Source organism: Rousettus aegyptiacus, unplaced genomic scaffold, assembly GCF_014176215.1.
Source record: "Rousettus aegyptiacus isolate mRouAeg1 unplaced genomic scaffold, mRouAeg1.p scaffold_m13_p_8, whole genome shotgun sequence".
In the NCBI taxonomy this organism is placed as follows: domain Eukaryota; kingdom Metazoa; phylum Chordata; class Mammalia; order Chiroptera; family Pteropodidae; genus Rousettus; species Rousettus aegyptiacus.
The window spans coordinates 83,642,637-83,664,970 of NW_023416311.1; the positions used below are offsets into that span (position 1 = coordinate 83,642,637).

The 22,334-nt window shown below is 37.4% G+C and overlaps 1 protein-coding gene and 1 long non-coding RNA gene across 6 annotated transcripts in view; one reads left to right on the forward strand and one right to left on the reverse strand.

Annotated features, from left to right (window-relative positions):
- The window catches only part of LOC107509662, a 34,386-nt gene extending 22,479 nt beyond the window's left edge, over positions 1-11,907 (reverse strand). For both annotated transcript variants that reach the window (XR_001596606.2, XR_001596605.2), the window contains exons 1-2: positions 11,562-11,907; positions 4,575-4,692 (exon numbers count right to left, since the gene is read on the reverse strand). This is a non-coding gene — a long non-coding RNA (uncharacterized LOC107509662). The remainder of the gene's footprint in view (positions 1-4,574; positions 4,693-11,561) is intronic.
- MOCS2 (molybdenum cofactor synthesis 2) lies at positions 11,667-20,722 on the forward strand. Of its 4 annotated transcripts, none has more exons than XM_016142368.2 (6): positions 11,667-11,759; positions 12,688-12,809; positions 16,505-16,632; positions 17,198-17,348; positions 18,247-18,370; positions 20,166-20,722. In XM_016142368.2, the coding sequence occupies exons 1-6, from the start codon at positions 11,742-11,744 to the stop codon at positions 20,232-20,234; spliced, it is 612 nt and encodes a 203-aa protein (XP_015997854.2). In that variant the 5' UTR covers positions 11,667-11,741; the 3' UTR covers positions 20,235-20,722. The 4 variants fall into 4 exon arrangements, with proteins under 4 accessions (XP_015997854.2, XP_015997860.2, XP_015997856.1 ...); XM_016142370.2 differs by lacking the exon at positions 11,667-11,759 and adding an exon at positions 13,994-14,138; XM_016142372.2 differs by lacking the exon at positions 11,667-11,759 and adding an exon at positions 13,994-14,015 and having other exon boundaries at positions 12,696-12,809.
- The last annotated feature ends 1,612 nt before the right edge of the window (positions 20,723-22,334 follow it).

Here is a 22,334-nt window from a genome sequence, read left to right on the forward strand (position 1 = left end):
GGGCAGGATGCCTAAACCTGGTGACTTTTTGTGGTATGCTCTTGACCCACAGTCGACTTGGTCATCTTTGCCACCAATCGGTGGTAGAGGAAACCACACCCCTAACCCACTCGCTGTCTCTCTAGTTGCTTTCTCTCCTACCCAGATAGGCACAGGGACAAATCAGCCAGCCTACTGCCCAAGCAGATATCTATCTCTCCAGGGCTTCTATCCGTTCCACCAAGAGTGTGAGTTTCGCAGGCCCCAGCCTCTGAGCTGTTCTCTTGGAGCCTCCCTATCGCTTGCCTTGGTGACAGGAGCATCCTCCTCTCTGGGAAAGGGGGTGAATCATCTCTTATCTAAGCTCTACGGTTTCCCTGAAGACAAGGAATCCATTGACTCTCACCCAGTCCTCTGCCCATCAGACTGGAGGGGGGACAGCCATGCATGGGAGGGTCATTTCTGTGGACTCTTTATCAGCCCTGAGGGAGGTGTCTCATCCATCATTGGATGTTCCTTTCAGAGTACAGGGACTTAATGATTTCACATGTGTTGTTGTCTGTCCTGAGACTTGGTTCCAAGTCTGGGAAAGCCCTGCTCAGTATCCTGCTACATTGCTGTAACTGAGCTGGCTGAATCAGCTGGGGCACCTCCGGTTATGAGTGACCCAAAATGGTTCTGCCAGGGGGGAATTATATTGCCTCACTTAGCTAAAAAAGTCCAAGTGGGAAGATTTGGCTTCACGCTGTACCGATTCCTGGCTCAGATGGCATCTCCAAGGTCCTAGCTTCACTCTGTTTCCTCGGGGCGAGAAGTGGTAGGTGGAAGGGTCTCGGGTCCTGGTGGAGACCCACCCAAGGCTCCTATCATTACATGCCAACAGAGGAGAATCCGCTTTTCCAGTTGCTCAAAGGAAAATCCTGGAATGTGACTCAGTGTGCTCATCCCCAGTCCAGTCACAGTGTTTGGAGCTAGCTGGTGCCAGTTGAAGTTTGGAAATAACTTCCCTCTGTCTCTCCTACCTCTTATGATATCCATTGAAGGAGGCCATAGACTCCCCAGATCCTCCCTTGTCCAAGCATAACCTGAGGAGCTGAGTCTAAGGTTTGAGCCTGGCGATATAACGAAGCCATTGCTGGATTCCAGAGGGGCATGAAGAATAGTGGTTAAAAGTTTGGACCTGGAATTAGGACAGGACTGGATCCAGGTCCTGGTTCTGCCAGAGTAAGGAAATGGGGAAATACTTATCTTCTTTGAAACTCAGTTTTCTCGGCTATAAAACGGAAGTGTTGAGAATCCCTGTCATTGAGTTATTAAGAGGATAAAATAAAATGTGTCTGGTATAATTATTGTGTAGTGCTTGACACAATTAGGTGATCAATAAATACTATTTTTATCACTAAGCACTCCTTCCTTTATGCACAGAGACCAATACTATGGGAAAATGTGCAAAATGATGGTTTCCTTGAACTTTCTAGAAAGGACCAATTTGACTCTGTTTTCTCAGAAGGTAAACAGATTTTCCTGCCAATTCTGAAGTTCTAGGGTTAAACTAGCAGAGATTCATTGATAATTTCCAAAGAGCAACAAAGGATACTTTGGAGGATCGGCCTGATTTGAGTCAATTAAAAATTTAGCAACATCCCAAGACATTACTGAGGCATTCTACTCTTATATTTGTCCCCACAAAAAGGGGAAAATTTAAACATTTTTGTTTTGTCATTTAAAGCAAAGCGGTCTTGTCCATATCTCATATTTTAAGCAAATTTTAAAAATATTGATAGCATTAAATATTAAATATATTAATAAAATACATTTAAACATTATTTTTAAAAAGTAGGGAGCATTTGAGATCTTACTCCTTGGCATATGTCATCATTTAAAATTAAATAATTCTTGACTTAAACATGAGAGTTTATATATATATATATATATATATATATATATATATATATATATATATCGGCTGGGAACTGCACCTTTCTGGAACCTAAAATGTTATTTTCTTGGGATACGGTAACAGTGAAGATATACTATGTGAATTATGTTGAACTGTTTGGTATAACCACATAAATACAAAATGTAACAACAGTCCATTATTTCCAAACTTTCTATTTATTCTGAGAATAAGATATCAATTGGTGCCCTCTTGTGGAAGTGATTATTTTAGATTTTGTAAACAAAAATCTATACAATGTTGGGGCATATCTGTACTACATGTGGATTTTTCCGGGCACTTTGGATGACTTCAAATTAGTCGTGTAGTTTTGTTTATGAATGAAGTCCATGAGAAGATTTTAATATTTATCATAATGATGGTCTTGGCAGATTTATATTATAAAACTGTTTTAAGTGGATCTTGGTTTGTCATCTGATTCAACTATTCTAACAGCTTTAATCAGAGGTCATTTATGTACATTTATGTACATTTCACCTCACAAAGTTAAACCAAATAAGTACATTGAAATACAAATAAAAACACTTCTCACAAATTTTAAGCTTATGGCTTCCCCGCCAGTACTCCCTTCCTCCAGCATCTGCCCTGCCCAGCCTTCTCTTAATGTCTCTCCCTCCAGGGTCAGGTTCCGGCCCAGGTCCGGGACCAGTTTTGACCAAGTGGGAAATCCTCCGCCAGCTTCAGCCACCATGGCCACCTCCATCTCCTTAGCAGCTGGCCATCCTTGCTATATGTCAGAATATAAAGAACAGTCACACTGGTCCGAGGCTGAATGTGGTTGCTGGGCTATGGCATTCTCCGGTAGTCAAGGAATGGTGGCCAGCTGCTTAGTAGGCACGTGGCAGAATGGACTGAAGTCCATTTGTTGGGACTCTGAGATCTTTGTGATCCCTTCCAACTCAGAGATTCTAAGCTCTTCTATTTAATCTGATGGCCAGCCCTGCGGAATGAACTAATCCCTTCAGTTGTTTCTCTTTAGTCTTGGAATGGCTGTGTAGATTCGCCCCCACTTCTTACAGTGCTGGTGTGTATATCCTCGTGCAACTACTCAGTCAAGAAAACCCTCAGAACCTTCAAAGGGCCTCTAGAAGTGCAGAAACTGGGGTACTGGGCCATAACAGATATGAAGTGTTTTCATCATTTTGGTTTTTTGTGTGTGTTTTTTTTTTGAAACAGTTGTAAATAATCAATAAACATAAAAATTCTCTCTAACAGAAAACTGCGAGGCCTAATTATAGGTGAGATGCCGAGGTATAGGTGCCAATTTTCCGGGGGAACATAAATCATCCTGGGTTGAAGGACAGTGAGTGGGCTTGCGGCACAAAGGACCCAGGTTCAAATCCTGGCTCTGTTACTTGCTAGGTGAATGATCCTAGGTAACAGTCTGAACTTCCTTCATCTGTAAAATAATGACTATACTTACCTTGCAAGGTTGTGGTAAGAATGAAATGTCATAAAAAATAGGAAGCACAGAGCACACAGAGGGCTCTTAAAAATGCTAGCTATTCTTATTAAGGGGAAGAAGCAACAGAAAAGGTGGAGTCATGGCCAGAAATGGACCTTGATGTTTAAGGCCTTAATAGGTATGGAGGGAAAAACACTAAATAAAGGTTTCTTGTATATGATTAAGTTGTGTTCATTGACTATGCACGATAGACTTACCTTATGAATCAGAGGGCTATCTCTCCATCGACTGGGACACATTTTAATCTCTCAGCATTTGGAGTCACAGTGTAAGTGCTCTTAGCTAACTCAGAATTATATATCCGTACGAGCAGAACACTGTAATTTGCACCTCCCTTGGCTTTTCATTAGGGAGATCTCTGAAACCTCATGGCAAAATCTTTTAGGAAACAACAGCTTTGGGGCTCATGGAGAACCTCGGTAGATGATCTCTGACTATCCCACAGTGCAAAGTCAAGCTATAGGATTGGTTGAGTCTACAAACTGGGTGATCATAATTTATGCAAGGGATAATTTATGAAGAGTTAGCATTCAAAGGATGCATAATTTAAGACCAATTATTTTGGAGGATGGGATTTGTAATTATTAACTGAAGTGGTGCCACCATGTGGCAAGAGCAAAAATAGCATGCACCCAGAGCCAGTTCTGAAAGCAGCGATTTTTGATTTTTAATTAATTGACTTTGATAATTGGATTCATTGAGTTTAATTAATTTAAATTTAAATATTATATAAAAGAGAACTTTGTTACTGTTTTTAGTTGGATGACTTCAAATACATGCAATTCAAATGTGCATAAAATGCCAAAGCCTTATGATTTAACTTTTGTGATCAGAACCTAATGTAAACAACAAATAATAAAATAGATTCCTGAACATAAGTGGTATGTGAGGAAGTATGTTATGTGGTATGTTAGGACTTGGATAATCTTAAATAAGCATCAGGTTGCTTTGCTTAGAACCCTACTAAATAATTTTATTCCCTCAATAAAAATAAATATAGAGTGGTAAGAGAATTAGACAGCATTACAAATATAAAGTCAGGGTTTCATGGTCAATATGGCAGGTTGATTGGATGCAAATTTAAATAAAATTGAAGAAATTTCAACAGCATATATCCAAAGTAAAAAAGAGGGGAGAGAGAACATATTGCAATGGTGAGGTATCAGAGAATACCTGGAAAAGAGCAGCTGGAGGTCTAGTCACTCACTAAGAGGCAGGATGAAGGGAGTTGTAACTCAGTCTAGAGTGTTTAAGGATACAGCTGAGGAGGTCTAGATTAGGCTTCAGAAACCTGGAAATGGAGAAAAAGCACAATATTATATATGGAAATGAGAACACAGAGCAAATCAAGAATTTTAAATTAAAATCTACAGTTAGAAAAGTTGACCCCTGAATTCCTAGCCACCATCCTCCCTGTATGCACAGAACTCCAGGCAGCCAGATACTTAAGCTGAAAAAAATAAACCGGAATGTATCTCTCTGGCTTCTATTCTAAAATGCTTTGGAAAAAGCCTCTCCTTCTAGCTAAGATAGAGTTATACAGACCAGATTTACCTTTCCGATTGAAATAGGTAAAAAAAAATCGGACAAAATATATGACACATCCATTCTCAGGATGCTGAGAACTTAAAAAGCAGATGGGGGAAAAAGACATTATGTACATAGGAACAAAGGTAAGATGACAGAAGAGACAGTGATTACTAGAATGTCATGAAGAAACACCTTCAAGTGCCTAAAGAAAAAATTGTCAACCGAGAATTATGCAGTTGTTGTGTATAGTGTTCTATGTGTCATTTAGATCAAACTGATTAATTGTTGCATCTAAATCTTCTATATGCCTCTTGATTTTGTCTGTTTGTTTGTCTATCAGTTATTGATAGACATGTGTTAAGATTCCAAACTATGACTGTGGATTTGTCTACCTTTGCTTTTAAAGTTGTCAATATTTGCTTTACATATTTTGGAGTCATGTTATTTGGTATATACTAATTTAGATTGTGATAACTTTCTCTTGAATTGACCTTTTAATTGTGATGTAATATCCTTATCTCATAATACTTCTTGCTTAAAATCTATTATTATTGTTTTTTTGGTTAGTGTTTTCACAGTGTATCATTTTCCTTTTTTTTCCTTTTTAATCTGCTTGCTCTCTTCTTGAGCTCTATTTCTCTGTGCCACGGTTTGGAAAATGCCCTCAAAGAAAAAGCTGGAATGAAGGGAAGTCTCACCACATGCGCTTTTCTTCTCTCAGTGACCTTATCCCCACAATCCAGTGGCTGCAGGCAGTTGCTTAGTATGTCTTGCCAGCCTTTTTTATTCTTTGTGAGAAGGTAAGCCTGAACCCAACTACTTCTTCATGACCAGAACTGAAATGGTTCCCTCTACTATCTAGCTTGTAACCTTTTGCTATTGTTGTCTCTTCTCTTTGTCTCATCCTTATGGGTTTAGACCATTTTCCTCCTCTTACCATAATTTTTCAGAGAGAGAAGAGGTCAACTTATGTGGTCAACCTGCCATGTTTAATCAGAAATTCTCATCTGTGCTCTGCTGGGCTTTTGCTGGTCTCTTTCTCTGTCCCTGTCTATTTTTCCCACCTCCTAACCTGTGCTTTCTGGAAACACTTCTTTAATAAATCAGGTTTACATGACTTCTCACTTCAGGTTCTGCTTCTGGGGAACCAGGTTTAAGATAATTTATTATGCCGTGATATTGATATCTTCAGTTAAAATGTATTTATATTCTATAATATATTCTGTAGTTTTCATGAATATTTAAATATGATTATATATTTACACGAATTCAGTGTTTCCTACCAGTCTTTTCTTTTTTTTAAACAATGGCTTTATGTCATTTTCTGTTTAATTAGATTTTATTATGAGAAAGATTTTGTAATATGGTATTTATGTGTACTATATTTCCCGGATTCTTTCACATTTGCCTGTTGCTGTCTTTACGATTTAATGGCAGGATGTCTGAATGTGAAACACTTTAGGCTGTTTCTTTCCCTCAGCATTTGTAGACATTGACCCAGATCTTCTGATGTTAAATATTATTATGAGGAAATAAAAAAGTAGCTCCATTTTATTCCACTTCTAAGTAACTTTTTTATTCTTCATGGATACTTGAGGAAATGTTATCCTTACAATTCACCAAAGACCAGTAAACATTTTATTGCCCATTATGATGATTTAGGATTTTATTGGACTGCACTGTGCCCTTTGATTCTGTAGTGCAAATTCCTCCTTTATTTGGGAAAATTATTTTCTATTATGGTTTAAAATTTATGTCGTGTTCCATTTGTTTAGATTTCTCTTTCAGGGACACAGATTATCTTCATGTTCCATGATCTTGATACTGACTCTATATTTTTTATGTTCTCTGTAACTGTTTCACTTCTCTTTTTCTGTGTTCATTGTAATTATCTCCGGAGTCTCCTCTAAACCTACAGTTCAATAGCTACAAGCCATATATGGCTGTTTAAATATTAACTTAAAAAGTTTTAGCATAAAATTTAATTCCTTGATTACATCGATCACAGTTTAAGGGTTCAGTAGGCCCTGGGGCTACTCTACTGGACAGCACTGTTACAGAACCTGCCAATCATTGCAGAAAGGTCTACTGGACCGTGCTGCTCTGTGCCAACAATCGAGTCTCTGCTGCTCGTTGTATTTTTTCTCTTTCTTATATACTCATTACTTGGTTCTTCAATTGTCATATGTTAGTCCTCAATATTTCCTTGTAACCTTTATTTCCATTTTGTAGTTTTATCGTGTCCTTGAAGTCTTATACAAATTTGTGTCCTTATAAATTCTCTCGAAGGATTAATCTCTCTGGGGGAATTCTCCCTTTGTTAGGGGGTTTGCTTTCTACAGTAACATATAATTTCATTTATCATTTACATACTACATCTTTCATATTAGTTTTAATTTTTGCTTGAATGTTTTTTTCTTGTTTGCTTATATTTTGTTTTCTGTTTGTTTCTTTTACTGATATTTAACGTGGAAAGATTTGTCTGATCTAGTCATGCTGATTATAATGCGGTTGAATCCTTCTTTGAAAAAATTCCCATCTTTTTTCCTTACTTTATGTGCAACACTGTAAGCATCAGCAGAAATGGCCCATGAGACAAATTGGCCCATCTTCTATTTTCATAATTTTATTGAAACAGAGGCACATTCAGCCATTTACGTATTGCCACTGGCTGCTTTCATGGTGCAATAGCAGAGCTGAATAGCTGCGACAGAGATCATATGGCTTGGGATGTCTCAATATTTACTATCTGGCCCTTTATCGAAAAGGTTTGCCCATCCTTGAGGTACAGGGAAGGAAAAATTACCTGTAGCCTGAGGACATGAGGCGAAGCGTGAATACAGTTGAAAGAGATTTTTCTCCGTGAGGTTTGTATGCAGCCTCCATTGGCCAAACTGGGCTCTGTTCTCTCTTTTGCAGCGTTTTAAAGTTCCGAGCCCTGGGTGTACTTGAGAATGCCCAGGATATCCTCCTTATGTTCAGGGATAAACCTGGGCTTCAGACCATCCTCAACATCTAGGTAGATTTGGGCATCAGGAACTTTTGCCACTTTTAAGGAGAGGCAGCTTTTCTTGTGGTCTTGCCCTGTATTCAGGCATCAGCCATTTCTACTCTCAAATTGCTGACAGGTGTGCGAAGGTGAGGCGGAGCACCTTTAAGATGAGGAGGACCTTTCCTGGGCTGTCCAGTAAGGCCTCTGGGCTCAATTTCTCCTTACACCTACCATGCTGCAGATCAATTTTTAATTTCTGAAGGGATAGGTTTTCTATTTCTATGAAGATTTGTGCTTCACCAATTCCCTTTTGGTAAAAATTTTCAGGTTTTTGTTTTCCTCAGCTATTCCTTTTAATGAGTGTAAGGAAATTGAATATTAGGAAAGTGAATATTAAAAGCTTTCTAGAGCCCAGACCATGCTCCTTAAAAGAGCTTTGTTTTTTATTGGATAACGACCCTTATGTGGTATATCTTTCATTCTTCTTCTTTTTTTTTAACCTATTTGTTGTGCATATCTTAGATTTTGCAGAAATAAAAATTTTAGGTCTAATTTTTCTCAGTCATCTACAACTGGAAGACAGTGTATTGATTTTAGAATACGGTCAATGAAGAACATATTTGCAAAAAGCTCTTTTGTATTTACTTTCCATTTGTGGTGAAAGATTTGTAATTGGAATAACTAACCATAAGAGGACGTGTTTCTTTTCACTCTTAGAATAACTAACAAGTATATGTAGTTTATGCTGTTTTTTTTTTTTTATTCAAGACGACCAAACAATAAAATTACACAAGAAGATTGTGATATTTTTGTAAATAATTTTATTGACTCACAAAACCAAATAAACAATATTATATAAGCGTACAAGGTGCGAGGTACTCTGCTAGGCTGTTCGTTAGTAGACTCTATACTCTAAGTCTTTGCAAGCCACTTGTACTGAAAGGTGCTTGAAATTTTGGGTGATCTCTTAAAATGAGTAATTTCAGAAGGGTTTATGTTGAATTAGTCTTTCAAAAAATAACTACTGTGTCTATTTTTAAATGAGAAATGCAATACCACCAAAAATATGTTTAAGATATTAGTCAATGTTTATGGATCTCACACCACACTGTTCAAACTTCCTAGAGATATTTTCACTCTTCACAAATTCTGCTACAGGTACATGTGGACTGAGATTTGAAAATCTATTTCCTCTATTTTTAACATAGCATATGAGTATAGGCTTCAACTCACTTAAAGAAAGTTTACTTAAAGTAGGTAAAGAAAGTAAGCTTAGTATTTCATGAAGAGTTCTTGATAATGCACCAAAACGTATGATCAAATATCTAGTACTAGATACTATTTAATAACTGAAAATGATGGCATAAAAAATTGGGCAAAATTAGGAATTTATTATCTACCATAACTGAGAAGTCTATGGATAAGGTCTTGCTGGCTTTCTTTTCAGACCTGTTTGTGCTCAGGATCCTCAAAATAGCTCAGAGCACAGACAGAACCATAATTTGAATGTGTGTGTGTGTGTGTGTGTGTGGCTTCCCACTGAAAGTAGAATGAAATCCAAACTGGCTTTCAGCACCACTCAGGATCTATCTGTATGTTCAAGTTCCCATTTATCTCTTCAAAATCAGCTCACCAGGCTCTCCCTTTTTCTTACATTTCAGCCACACTGACCTCTCTTTTATTCTTCAAACGTGCGGAGTCCTTTTCCACCCCAAAGCCAACCAGGTAGCCTCTGTCCAGAATGCTATTCCCCCAAAACTGCAACTCCTCTCATCCTTCAGGTCTCATCTCAGGTCAGGCCAGTGTTCATTCTCTTCTGACTCTAACAAATGAGCACCCGCTCCTTTCCTACTCATTTCCTTCTTAGCACTCATCACACACTGTTCATGTTTGTTTTCTTACATAGAGATTGTCTTCCTAACTAGAATGAAAGTTCCATGAGGTAAGGACCTTATTTTTATGGTTCACAGATATATCCCCAGGGCTTAGATAACAATAAGCACTTAATAAATATTTATAGAATAAACAAATTACTTTTAATTATCAAGCAACACAGAAATTTACAAAGATGAAAGCAAAAGTATTTTTAAACCATCCCCAATTCCACTACCCAGCTATGGTAAGTGTTATCATTTGGTGAATGTTATTCCATCTCTTTTCTCTGGGCATTAAAGCTACATAGATATAATTTTTAAAAAATGCAATGGCACTATATACTATTTTTCTTTTTTAGATTTTAATTTATTTTTACTTGACTTTAACAACAAAATAATGTGAAATGAAGCTAAAGGAATTAGAAATCATCACATTTTTATTCACAAGACATAGTTGCCCCTAATCTTTCTAAAATTAAGAAACAAGATTATGATAAATATTGAGGCTTGAATCGATGTTTTATAACTACATGTTCCAATTTGGGGCAGTTTCTATTATTTTTTTTTTTAAATCTGATATCATTTACATTTTATTCCATAACCATAATCCCACATGGGATATTTTTGTTTTATATTTAAATGGACTACCTTCAGTTCTTTTGTTTTTACCACTAACTTTGTTATTAATGAGTTTTTTTTAGTTTGATTACTCTCTTGATTGACCAGATTTTTGCCCAAGGGAATTTTTTAAGAAGGGTATTTTTTGAGTTTTTGCAGGTTGGGGAGTGTCAGGCTTTTGCCTTTATCAGCACCAGCGTGGCTCTATAAAATATTTTGGGTCATGTTTTTGTTCTCAGCCTTTTTTAGATATTGCACACCACCATTGTTTGGCATTGGATGTCACAGATAAGTCTAAGGTCATAGTCGTCGTTCCCATTTTTCTGTCTGGATGTGAATATAATTATTTATCCTCTGTTTAGGAACTTTACCAGAATATATATTGCTGTTCTTGTCAACTTTTCTTGCCATGGGTTGCTCCAGCTTCATCTCCCATTACTTCCTTGCAGGGGGCATGCCCGCTTTGCCAACTATTTGCCCTTCTGTGACCATACTATGTCACTTTGTATCTCTCTGGCTTGGCACAGGCTAGTGAAATTCTCTCATCCCTACCACACTCTTACCATTTGCTGCTACTCATTCTATCATATTTAGCTCAAGCATCTCCTCAGTGAAGACTTCTTAGAGCACACTTTTCAGGTGACCAGCTACTTCCTCCTCTACCCCCATGAAAAGTAACATAGATCCCTTGCATGACATTTGGCACACTCAGTTACCATTGATGGCTTATGACTGTCATCTAGGACTATGAGCTCCAAGGGAAGGGGCGCTTAGTTTATACCCACATAACTACGCACATGATTTAAAACATCTTGGTAAAAATTTGGAAACGTTGAATGGATAGTATGCAGACAAATTACTGAGCAGCCAGTAACCAGGAAACGTGTAAATATGATACAGTTCGAACGCTCGGTTTAAGGAACAGTAATCATATACCAGACGGCGGGGTAAAGTGTTACAGAGAAGCCTAAAGGTGAGCGAGGGGAAAAGCCCATTTCCATAACTCAGGTAACAAGTGTCCAGGAGAGTCCGGCGTCTGCTTTCCTACACCTCCCCCGTCTCGTCTAAGGAAACTGGCAACCATGGCCAGCCTTGTTTCCATTTACTGACACTTTTATGTCACGCTGGCCGCCACAATCCACTTACCAGTGAAAACTCAGCTTTTCGCGGAGTCACGGGCAGGTGGAACCCAGTGGGGTGAGGTGGAGCTGGTTCTGCGCATGCCCCGTGCGGGCGGAAGGAGCCATCAGGTTGCGCCTGCGCACTTGGTTAACCTGGTGTCTCCGCCTCTGCGGCCGGGGTCCAGGAGCTGCGAGCTCGGGCGCAATGGTGATTCGCTGCCAGGTAAGGGTGGGCAACCTTCCCGGACATTTCTGCCCCACGCCCATACCTGCCTTCAAACGCAGCCGGACCCGTCTTCCCTCTACCCTCGGTTTGACCCGCGTCTTATTTCTGGGACCGCTTTGCTCCCGCAGCCCCAGCCGAGGTTAGATCCGCTCTCTGAACTTAGTTTTCTGGTGACGACGTCCAGAACCGGCACCGTCTCGACCTTTGCCCCTGGTTCTCTGATTCAATTTAATTAAGAATTCTTGTGACTTTTGCTTCATCTGTGCATTTACAAAACCTTGATTATTCGCAACTTCTGGTTATTTTGTAGAGAATAATTTGCACTTAGTGTCAGGCGGGTTATCTTACTTGGTCGGATCCCTTAGATAGATACCAGGCCAACTGCATAGATTTGTTTTAGGGAATGCCGGTTTATCCTGTATTTCAGACTCACCTGCTTTTACAAATGTTAGGTGGATTTTTTTTTTTCCATTACATAACTTACTCCTTGTCAGTGTATTGTACATTAGATTTGAAGGTCATATGACAACCGTGAAAAACCTGTTTTTAACTTTTCGGTCATTTATTTGTGTAATTCATATCTTTACTCAGACATTTGTTCACTGTTTAAGTGTTTATAAAAGGTGCTGTAATTTATGTCAGTTAAAGACCAACTTCATGGTTTCTAAGAAAATGTAAGGATTTTAGTTGTGGCACACTTACATTTGTAAAACTAAGAAGCATCCAGAAACTTAGTCTGAATTGTAATTAAAACATGAATATTTCTCGAAAATTGAAATTGCAGATATACTGAAATTTCTGTGGTGATTTGTCTCTAACTTATAAAATTTGTCTTTGATTAAAGTACTGCCTTTGGAAAACAAAACAGCGTAGACAGTCAGAAAAGGACTATGACTTGTTGTTAAAAGCATTTTTCTCCTTTCAGGTTGAAGTGTTGTATTTTGCAAAAAGCGCCGAGATAGCAGGAATCCGTTCAGAGACCATTTCTGTGCCACGAGAAATAAAATCACTGCAGCTGTGGAATGAGATAGAAACACGACACCCTGGGTAATTAAAAATTTTTAGAAATCATATGATTGACACTTCCTAATATTTAAAAAAAGTATGTGAATAAAGGATAAAAGTAAAAAAGTGCATTTTGATTTCTTTGCTTAACATCAAAAAGGGTCCATAGTTCTATTTTTCTGGAACTGAAAATGTGAATTCTAGTATTTAAAGTGAACAGTTCCTTAGGGAAGGTTAAACATGTTTTACTGAAAAGCACAGTGATCTGGGATCCTTCCAAGGGACATGATTATATTTGCTTTTGTAATTTATAAAATACTGAAAATAGAGATTCTGCGTTTTTATAACATTAAGTGAAATTGTTAAAAATGTGTGCTTTAAACTTTTATATCCCATTGCTTCTTTAGAGAACTCGAAATAGAAGTTTATAAGATTAGAAAAAAAATGAGACATAAACCTTAGGTGCTCTTTGAATTTGTGCAATGTTTGATTTTTTTTCTCATATTGAAAAATCAGTAATTTTACTGCTGTTGTTCCTGCCTCAAGTTCTTTTTGGAGTAAAGTATAAAAGTGGGTTATTAGAAGGTGTTTCAGGAATCGTATAGTCCACATAGATGTTTAACTTGGAAATCCTAATGTGTTTCAGGAATCGTATAGTCCACATAGATGTTTAGCATATACTGTGGAGTAAAAGATACTCCACAGTATATGTTCGAGAGGAAAACTGGTCCTTCTTGATTTCACATTTTTTTAAAAAAATTAAAGTGCTCTGATAATCAATGACACATGATGGGGCTTCTGTTCCATTTTATACTTGATCTCTTACCTGCTGGGAGACACCTGGTCTTGTGGGGCGCTTTCGAGATATACTTAGTATACTAAGGACAGAGGCTCCTGGGATTAGGAAATTTTTTTTTTTTTTGGACTTGATTTGAATGTTGTCTTCAGTCTAGTATTTTTTTTCTTTTTTTGGTTTGTTTGTTTAATTTTCCAAGATATACACTATCCAATAAAGAGTTGTTAGCAGTTTACTGTGTTCTTCGTGGTGAATAAGTATGACCTTCAGTGGATATGTCCTTTCTCTGCAGAATATGAGTTACTTTAAGTAGCAGCTTTGCAGGTGATGCTTCATAAAGTAATACTTATGTATTAGTTTTAATAGTAGCTTAAGAAATTTGAGGTCTAACACAGCATTGATACTTTTCATTATACTTTTTCCCTTTCAGATTGGCTGATATCAGAAATCAGGTGATACTTGCTGTTCGTCAAGAGTATGTCGAGCTTGGAGATCAGCTCCTCCTGCTTCAGTCAGGAGATGAAATTGCCATTATCCCCCCCATTAGTGGAGGGTAGTGTTTTTGAGCCACTTGAGTATGTGAGAAATGTTTTTCTTAACCCATCTTGTGGAGGAGGAACACACAGATGATAACTTGTATATGATTTGCTGTAGATTCTTTCTAAGTCTGTCTGCAGCAGCTCTTTATTAAAGCAGCGGTTCTTTATTGGTGCAGACAGACTTATAAATGCCTCTCATCTCTGCATGAATTCTGTTTTAAGAAATTTAATATCAATTTGAAATATCCTATTCATGTAACATGGTTTATTGAGATTTTATTACGTGTCAGGCACTGCGCTGGATACTAGAGCATTAATATCCCTATTTTTAAGGAAGGAAAACTGAAATTCAGAGAAGTTACAAAACTTGCCTATGATCATGTAGCTAATAAATGGCAGAGCCAACATTTGAACTCGAATGATTAGACTTTTTCTATACTTTTCACAAATATGTTTCCTAATACTGGATAATAGCTCTCCTGGGCATAGAGAAATGTAGAAAGGTTGAATAGCTAGAAAATAAAAAGGTGACTGCCTAAAAAGAAAACTTACCATTTTCCAGGTATATATAAAAAAGCTTTATTATTATAGCTGTGTTGCAGGTGGCTCTAGAACCCTTGTCATCGCTCCATTTTTCCAAACAATGTGGTCCATATCTGAGCGGGATGATGTATAACATTTCTTAGTATAGTCTGGAGAGACAGAATGAAGCTTAATTTATTGTACACTGAAGAAAAATAATATAGAAATTAACAGTTGTGCCTAATTTTAAAATCTTGGTAAGTTAGGAATGAAAGAAAACTTTCTTAATTTGATAAGATTTTTTTCCAGAACCAAGAGTAAATATACTGAATGGTACATCCTTGGTTTCATTAGAGGAACAAGCCAAGATTTTTTTACTGTGCTCTTCTGCAAGGCAGTGCCCCAAAAAGTGAAGATTAAATATTGCAAGGCAAATTGTCCAGCATGTCCATAGAGATTGAATCTTCTTCTACAATTTGCAAATAATAGAGAAATTCCTAGTTAAATATGTATCTCAATTTTATTTAGAAACCGTGGCCACCTTATCACTATGATTATTTTAGAAAAGCTATTTTTCAGAGTTAGGAGTTCAGAAAACGATGGGCTGCCATTAAAGGGTGTGTGTGTGTGTGTGAGTGAGAGAGAGAGAGAGCGAGGGAGGGAGGGACTGAGGGAGATAGAGAAAATTATAGCTGTTTTTTGGAAAGATTAGGAAGTTTGTTCAACAGTATTGAGTATTTGAGTGTGTTTGACAGGGTTTATGACATGTAGTTTTAAAATCTATGACCTTATAGAATCCAGTCATGGGAACTTGGTATGGTTTGAAGTTCATAGAAGTTCAATGTGGATGAAACCTCACAGGATTTATGATTATATCCAGACGCCTCATGGCGTGCAAGGTCTGACCTATCAGCCCAGCCTCAGCTGGTCTCTTTTCTACTTTGCTCTCTGGGCTCTTGGCCTCCCTGTAGTTTCTGGAGTGTGCCATGTTCTCTCTTGTCTCAGAGCCTTTGCGTTTCCCATTCCCTCTGTCTCTGGGGATCAGTTCCTATTTCTTTACAGGGCTGCCTTCTCATCTTTCAGGTCTCACCTCTACCTATTACCTCTTGAGAGAAGCCTTCCATGATCCTCTTCAGTAGCTCCTACCCCGGCCCCCATGCTCTGTCTCAGAGCCCCATTTATTTCCATAACCTACCCTTACTTGTAATTCCTATTGCTTTGTTCCTCTCATTCCAGTATAAGCACCCTAAGTGCAGACGACAAGTCTTTTGTTCCTTCTTTTATATCTAGTATGTGAGTTTAGTCTTTGGCACTTAGTGAATATGTAGTAAGTGCTTGATGAATAAATGAGAAATGCATGGCAAAGGTTTGGTACAACATCTGGTGAATAGGTGTGCACTTCATTCCTTTCATTTCCTCAGTCATCTACCGGATTGTGCCCTGTCGTGTGAAATGAACCCAATGTCTGTGGAGTTACCATCACTTCTGCTCGCCCTTGCTCCTTTGTGTATAAAGGAAAAGGCAGTTCTAGGTGCTGTGCTTGGTAGTATAGTGTTAGAGGCGATGTTTGTGTGGATGATGTCAATATCAGATTCATACTATGATGGGAGATCAGAGTAGCAATTCCAGATCTGGAATAAATTGTCATATGAGATAGATTATATTTTAAGTGATCATATAAATGGTAAATTCCTTTCAGTATCATTCTTAATTCATTAGGGATATTTATGAATATATTGGGTTTTGCTAAACATTTACACTTGCTTATTTTTATCATTCATATCAAATCATGATTAACACTTTTAAAGTAGGAAAAATATGAATCAAAGCACAGCCTCTATCTAGTACAATGTTAAGGTTTATTAATATCTTATTTCTAGGAAAGATATGAATGAAGTTGAAGAGAAATCTAAAGATATAATAAAATTTACTGCTAAGAAACTTTCTGTAGATGAAGTCTCACAGTTGGTGACTTCTCCGCTCTGTGGTGCAATATCTCTGTTTGTAGGTGAGTTGTAATTTTCCCAGCATCTATCGAATGTACTTGACAACGTGTTCAGTGTTAATAGAGGTTATTAAAACTCTGAGCGGTAACCCACGGTGGTGGGTAGAAATATTTTTAGCCTTTGTTCTGTTTTAGTAACCTTCAGATTAACATATATTAAAGGCATTTTAAAAAAAAAAGTAGAATAAAAGACATTATTAGAGAGGTTTCTGTATTTTTCCAAATACTGAGGGGAAAACGGTGCTGGTAATAACTTAATACTCCTGGGAACATAATGTTTTCCTTTGAAGTGTCAGGTGCTGTTAGGAAAGGAATATATCCTGGTTTGTCATATGAGCATTTTCTTTAGCTTAATAATTGCCATTTTATTTTCTTCATGATAATTATCTTTTATTTTTTTAATCAGGTTTTAATTTTTAGAAAATTTCAAAGTAATTTTTAGTTGAATTAGTATGCTACTTGTCTCTTCAAAAATAATCCTTTTTTATTGAATTAATGTGCAATTTCTATTCTAAGGAGAAGACTTATCTTAATTGCTTCCTTTTTTTTTTTTTTTTTTTTTTTTTAGGGACAACAAGAAACAACTTTGAAGGGAAAAAAGTCGTTAGCTTAGAATATGAAGCATATTTACCAATGGCAGAAAATGAGGTCAGAAAAATATATGGTGACATTAGGCAGAAATGGCCAGTCAAGCACATAGCAGTGTTCCACAGACTTGGGTATGATTTCCTTTATTAGTTTAAAAGTTAAGCATAATTGTTCTCTGCCTTGGTACTAATCCTGATTCTGAAGTCTTTCATAGGAGTCCTGTATTAGGGGAGAGGGGGTTTGCCTATTCTGGGAGACAATGGAGATACCTCCCCAAGCGCCTTGAAGGCTGCTTATTATGTTGTACTATTTGGGGAGAGCCTAATGCTGTAACAGAGTCCAGATGTGCCAGAGGCTTCTGGGCCCTGCACTGAAGAGCTTGTGCTAACATGTGCTAAAGGCCTCGAGGCCTTTTAAGAATAGCTTTGTTGTCTAAACTCTGTTTATATGATAGTCTGTTAAGAAATTTTTTTAATGTAAATGTCTTTGAAGGTTATTAAATTAGTTGGCCTTTTTGTACCTCTAAGAAGAGTGGAGCTTTAGGCTCTAAAAAGAACCCAGCAATTGTACCTACATCTGTCCTAATTTATTAGTTATTATTTTGTTACTAATGACTAATTTTATTAATAATTAATGTTATCAATTTTATTGTTTAACATTTATTACTATTTAATATTTGAAATTCTGTATTATATTTGTCATTTAGTAACTTTGTTTCTCTAGGCATTACCTGGCACTGTGCCTTGTTCATTTGAATCAGATGTTTGTTGAATCAGTGAAAGGTCCTTTTCTTCCTGGTACCATCTAACAAGTTTAGTGAATGGATAGATGCTAACTAGTTAGCCACACCCTCGCATCCCCCTTGCTGAATGCAGCTGAGATGAATTCTGTTCTGTAACTAAACTAGGTGTTTAGATAAAACAGAACTGAATGTTAGGTTTAAGAGTGCTTCACTGGAGTTTTTTTTCATGTGTACTAGATTCTTTAACTAAGAGAAGATGGTAGCTTTTCCCCTTCATTTTATTACAGCTTAGTTCCAGTGTCAGAAGCAAGCATTATCATTGCTGTGTCCTCAGCCCACAGGGCTGCATCTCTCGAAGCTGTGAGCTATGCCATTGATAATTTAAAAGCCAAGGTGCCCATATGGAAAAAGGTAAGAAAGTACATAATTTTGCTTTTGGGTATGATTTTTCTGAGGAATTTTTAAAGGATAAGTGTAAGAGTTTGTATTCATGGGTCTTCTCTGACTTGATAGAATTTTGTTTTTTCTATGTGTGAAAGAGGGTGTTTATGTAATATATTTTTTCCAGGGTTTGTTAAGCATGAAAAATAGATGCCCCAAAGAATACATGGCATGAAGTAGGCCTCAAGTGGTAACAATTAGAATTCCTAGCTTGGACTGTTCCAGTGGTTCATAGATGAGGCAACTTCCCTTGGATTGGAATTCCCTTGAATGAGAGAGAGAGTTTTTCCTTTGGAAAGTGGGAATAGTGCATGGCTTTTAGGCAATGGCTAAAAGATTGTTCAAAGCTAAAGAACCTTTTCCTAGATCTCCTTCCTTTTAGGAAAAGAAAATGGTGGGGTATTGCTTCCTCGGAGAAAATATATAGTGAGTGAATTTAAAAACATAAATAGGAAATTCTACCTTGTTTTTTTGTCAATACATCAAACCCATCAATAAGAGCAAACAATTCTCAGGTTAAATAGAGCATTCTGAAGAGGTGGAAAGGCCCAACTCCCTAATTTCTCCCCTGGTGTAGTAACATCGACAATGGGACTGGGCTGTACTCTCAAACGTATAATGACACTTGAGTATAGAATTGCCCCTAGCATTGATGCTGGTAGCAAAGCCGAGGAATGAATGAACTGCTCCATAGGGCAGAGTGGAGGACCAGAAGGCCAGTGCTAGAATTTCTAGGAGCCTCGGTCAGTGATAGAGATAAGCAAATTGGACTCCGAAGCAAGGCCTGTGAAATTTAATGACCATATTTTTTGACTAAAAACTGAAGCCTGTTGTTATGAGCGGAAACTTTGAGATCAGAGGACAGGATATGTAAATGAGCTCAGATATCTGATTGCTTGCTATGAACAATGCTGCCGCAATTTTGGTAGACTGAAGGGGGAGAAGTCGGAGAGCGCTGCAGAGTGAGTTAGAGGCCTGGGTGGTGTACTCTCCATTTTATGTTTTGAGCACGAGTGAGGCTTTCTGTGTACTCTTCCATCTTAAGAAGGCGGGGGTGGAGTTGTAGGTGTTCAGAGAACTATTGAATTTAGATTCCTATTCCTACAGAAATAGAACTGACTGGAGAGTGAGAAGAGAAAGTAATATGTTCTTATTCCATTCCCTTCCAGAAATTATTTCAATTCTAGTCTGGTTCCAGTGTCAGCCTGTGCTTTGAGGTCATCTGTGATAGAGGCAAGGGTGGGCAGGTAGGGAGGCCACAGACTTACAGAGCACTTGTCACCAGAGTGCAGCACACCTGTCTGAGAACTTCTCCAGGCGGTCACAACTTTCACAGCTAATGAAAATATCCCTTCTGCCTTTGGAAATGCATATTTAGAAATGTTGAAGTAGTAGGTATGCTTGGAAAGAAGAAAATGTTTAAAAATGTTTACAACTAAAGACCTTCCATCGTGCCTGCATGACCTTGCCCAGGCTAGCGCCTGTGTTTGTCCAAAATGGGATTCATCGTTTATTCTGTTCTGTGATTGCACCTTCTCGTTAAGGCTTCTCGTCTGTTGTTTGTCCTACTGGATTGGGAGTCTTTAGGTGCAGGGAACATATTTATTCATCTTTCTGCTCTCACTGCCTTACGTAAATGTTTATTTGATTGTTAAAAGAGGAGCAGATTTAAATAGTTGTGATATTCATTTGCCTTCATTATTCAAATATATTTACATTTATTAAAATAATTAATTTTGAATACCTGTTATGATTCTGTTTTTAGGAAATGTATGAAGAATCATCATCATGTTGGAAAAGAAACAAAGAATGCTTTTGGGCAACCAGTGATTAAATCACTTATGTTTTTATAGTGCTAAAATTTTAATTTTTCTCCAGAAGTTAAGATAGTTCACTGAAACGTAATCTCTCATGTTACATCAGTGGGACAAAAAGGAGGGGAAAAAGCAAAATAAAAAATAAATGCGTGTTTAGGATGAGGTCTTACACTGGAATTAGATGTAGGGGAAAGATTTTAGGGGAAATAAGTGGAAGAATAATGTAAATGTGAGCAAAGATGTCGGTAGTAGACATGTTATTCTATGACTAAGTCTGATTGTAACTCGGCTCCCTGAGATGTGGCGCCTCCTCACTGACTTTGTCTCTGACCTTGTCCCCCTGGCCCCACCCACACACCTAGTCCTGTCGATGTTATCAGGGAAGCATTATGGGAATGTTGGCAGAACTGGAATGTACAATGCGTCATTATCAAACAGCCTTGATACAATGTATTTTTAGAATTTATATATTTAAAAGCCAAATAAACAAAAAAGTTTAAAAGTATTTTTTCTGTTTTTTTTTTTAAATTTAGTGATAATACCTAAGACATGTATTTCATTATACTTATTGTATTTTATCAGTTATTAATATTGTATCAATATATGGATCAGCATAAAATCGTTGTAAAACCAGGCAAACTGACTAGCAACAAGTTTGATTTGTGTTACAATGTTAGTCGATATTTAAAATTTGACCCACAATCAATTAAAAAGGAAAATCATATGGTTATTCATTAAAGTATTTTCAGATACTTTTCTTTTTAATTGCTTAGGTAACATTATCATTAGCAAAGTCAGTAAAAAACAAGTTGTCTGCAAATTCTTTATACAAAACAAGGTCCAATTTTTGCTTGGTCAGCCTAAATACTATCTTGGTAGAACTGAGTATACAAGTTCCATATGGTTCTTAATATTGATATAATTTTGGACAATTGACATCACAAAATTTGCATTATGCGTATTGGGAACAGAGTACTCTTAGACACTTAGGTTGATTTTTTTGGTAATATTTATTACATCAACAAACAGTGAACACCTGGTCTATGCGGGGCACATCCCTGGTTGTCCTCATCCGCACCTTACACAGTATGAAGAAGAGTCTGCATCCTGTTTTTGTTTGGGACCTAAGTAGAGACTCACCAGATTAGGAACCGGTAAATGCGCAAGGCCAGAAGGATCCTATCACTCCTTTACCGAAAAGGGGGTTGCCTGTCTGGTCTCAGCCTTATCCTCTCTGAATTCAATGCTTCCTTCTCCCTTTCACCAAAGTTTAGCCTTTTCCCAGGGCTGGAATCACATTATGGATTTACTGGCCCACTGTAGATATTCTGAGAAATTGTACCCATGTTAATGTTTATTATGTCATTTATGTTAATATGAGGTGTATTTGTGTTTCAGGATTTTCCCACTCAATATTTTTTTAGAGGATCTTTATTGATGGTAATTATCTTAAAAAAACACACATTTTTTAAAACATGATTTTAAAGAATAATGTGTTTATGGAGTAGGCTTTATTCTAAGTCTGGAACACAGACTGTTGTGCTTTTGACTCTCCACTGTACAAGTTAAGGAGTTAATCTGAGCTATGCCAAAACTGGGATAGAATGGCCCTGAACGTTTGTAGTGCATTGCATTGGACTTAAATGTGGTCTTAATTGATCTTCACTTTCTTAGAAGTGGCGGAGTTAATTGGTGGTCGAGATATTAAGGGGTTAGCATCACTCTGACACAGATTTTCTGTCCGTAACGGGGCTTTTCAAGTAATTAGGAGGGTATCTTAAAAAAAAATGGGCCTTTAAGGAGATTGCCTGTAAGGCTTTAAAATCACTTTGGAACTGTGGCTTTGTATGATAGATAAATTCACTCAAGAAGCAGGACATTCAAATTATAGTGGAAGTCTATTTCAATAGGTAGAAAAATGAGAATTTTATCTTTTTTGAAAGTAACAGCAGATGATGAGTGAAGCATTTTGTGATTTTGCAGATATATTTGTCCTTTGGATATGATGTTTAGAGTCATAGTATGTTTTCAGTATGTTGTGCAAAATAGTGATTATGAAGCCAGTAGTTTGAGTCTCCATCTCAGGTCCCTGAAAGAAGCTATTGGAGAATTAGAAA

Coding starts and splice junctions, on each gene's coding strand:
- MOCS2 (XM_016142368.2), top strand. Junction 12,810..16,504: donor ATAGAAACACGACACCCTGG/GTAATTAAAAAT, acceptor TCTTATTTCTAG/GAAAGATATGAATGAAGTTG. Junction 18,371..20,165: donor AGGTGCCCATATGGAAAAAG/GTAAGAAAGTAC, acceptor TTCTGTTTTTAG/GAAATGTATGAAGAATCATC.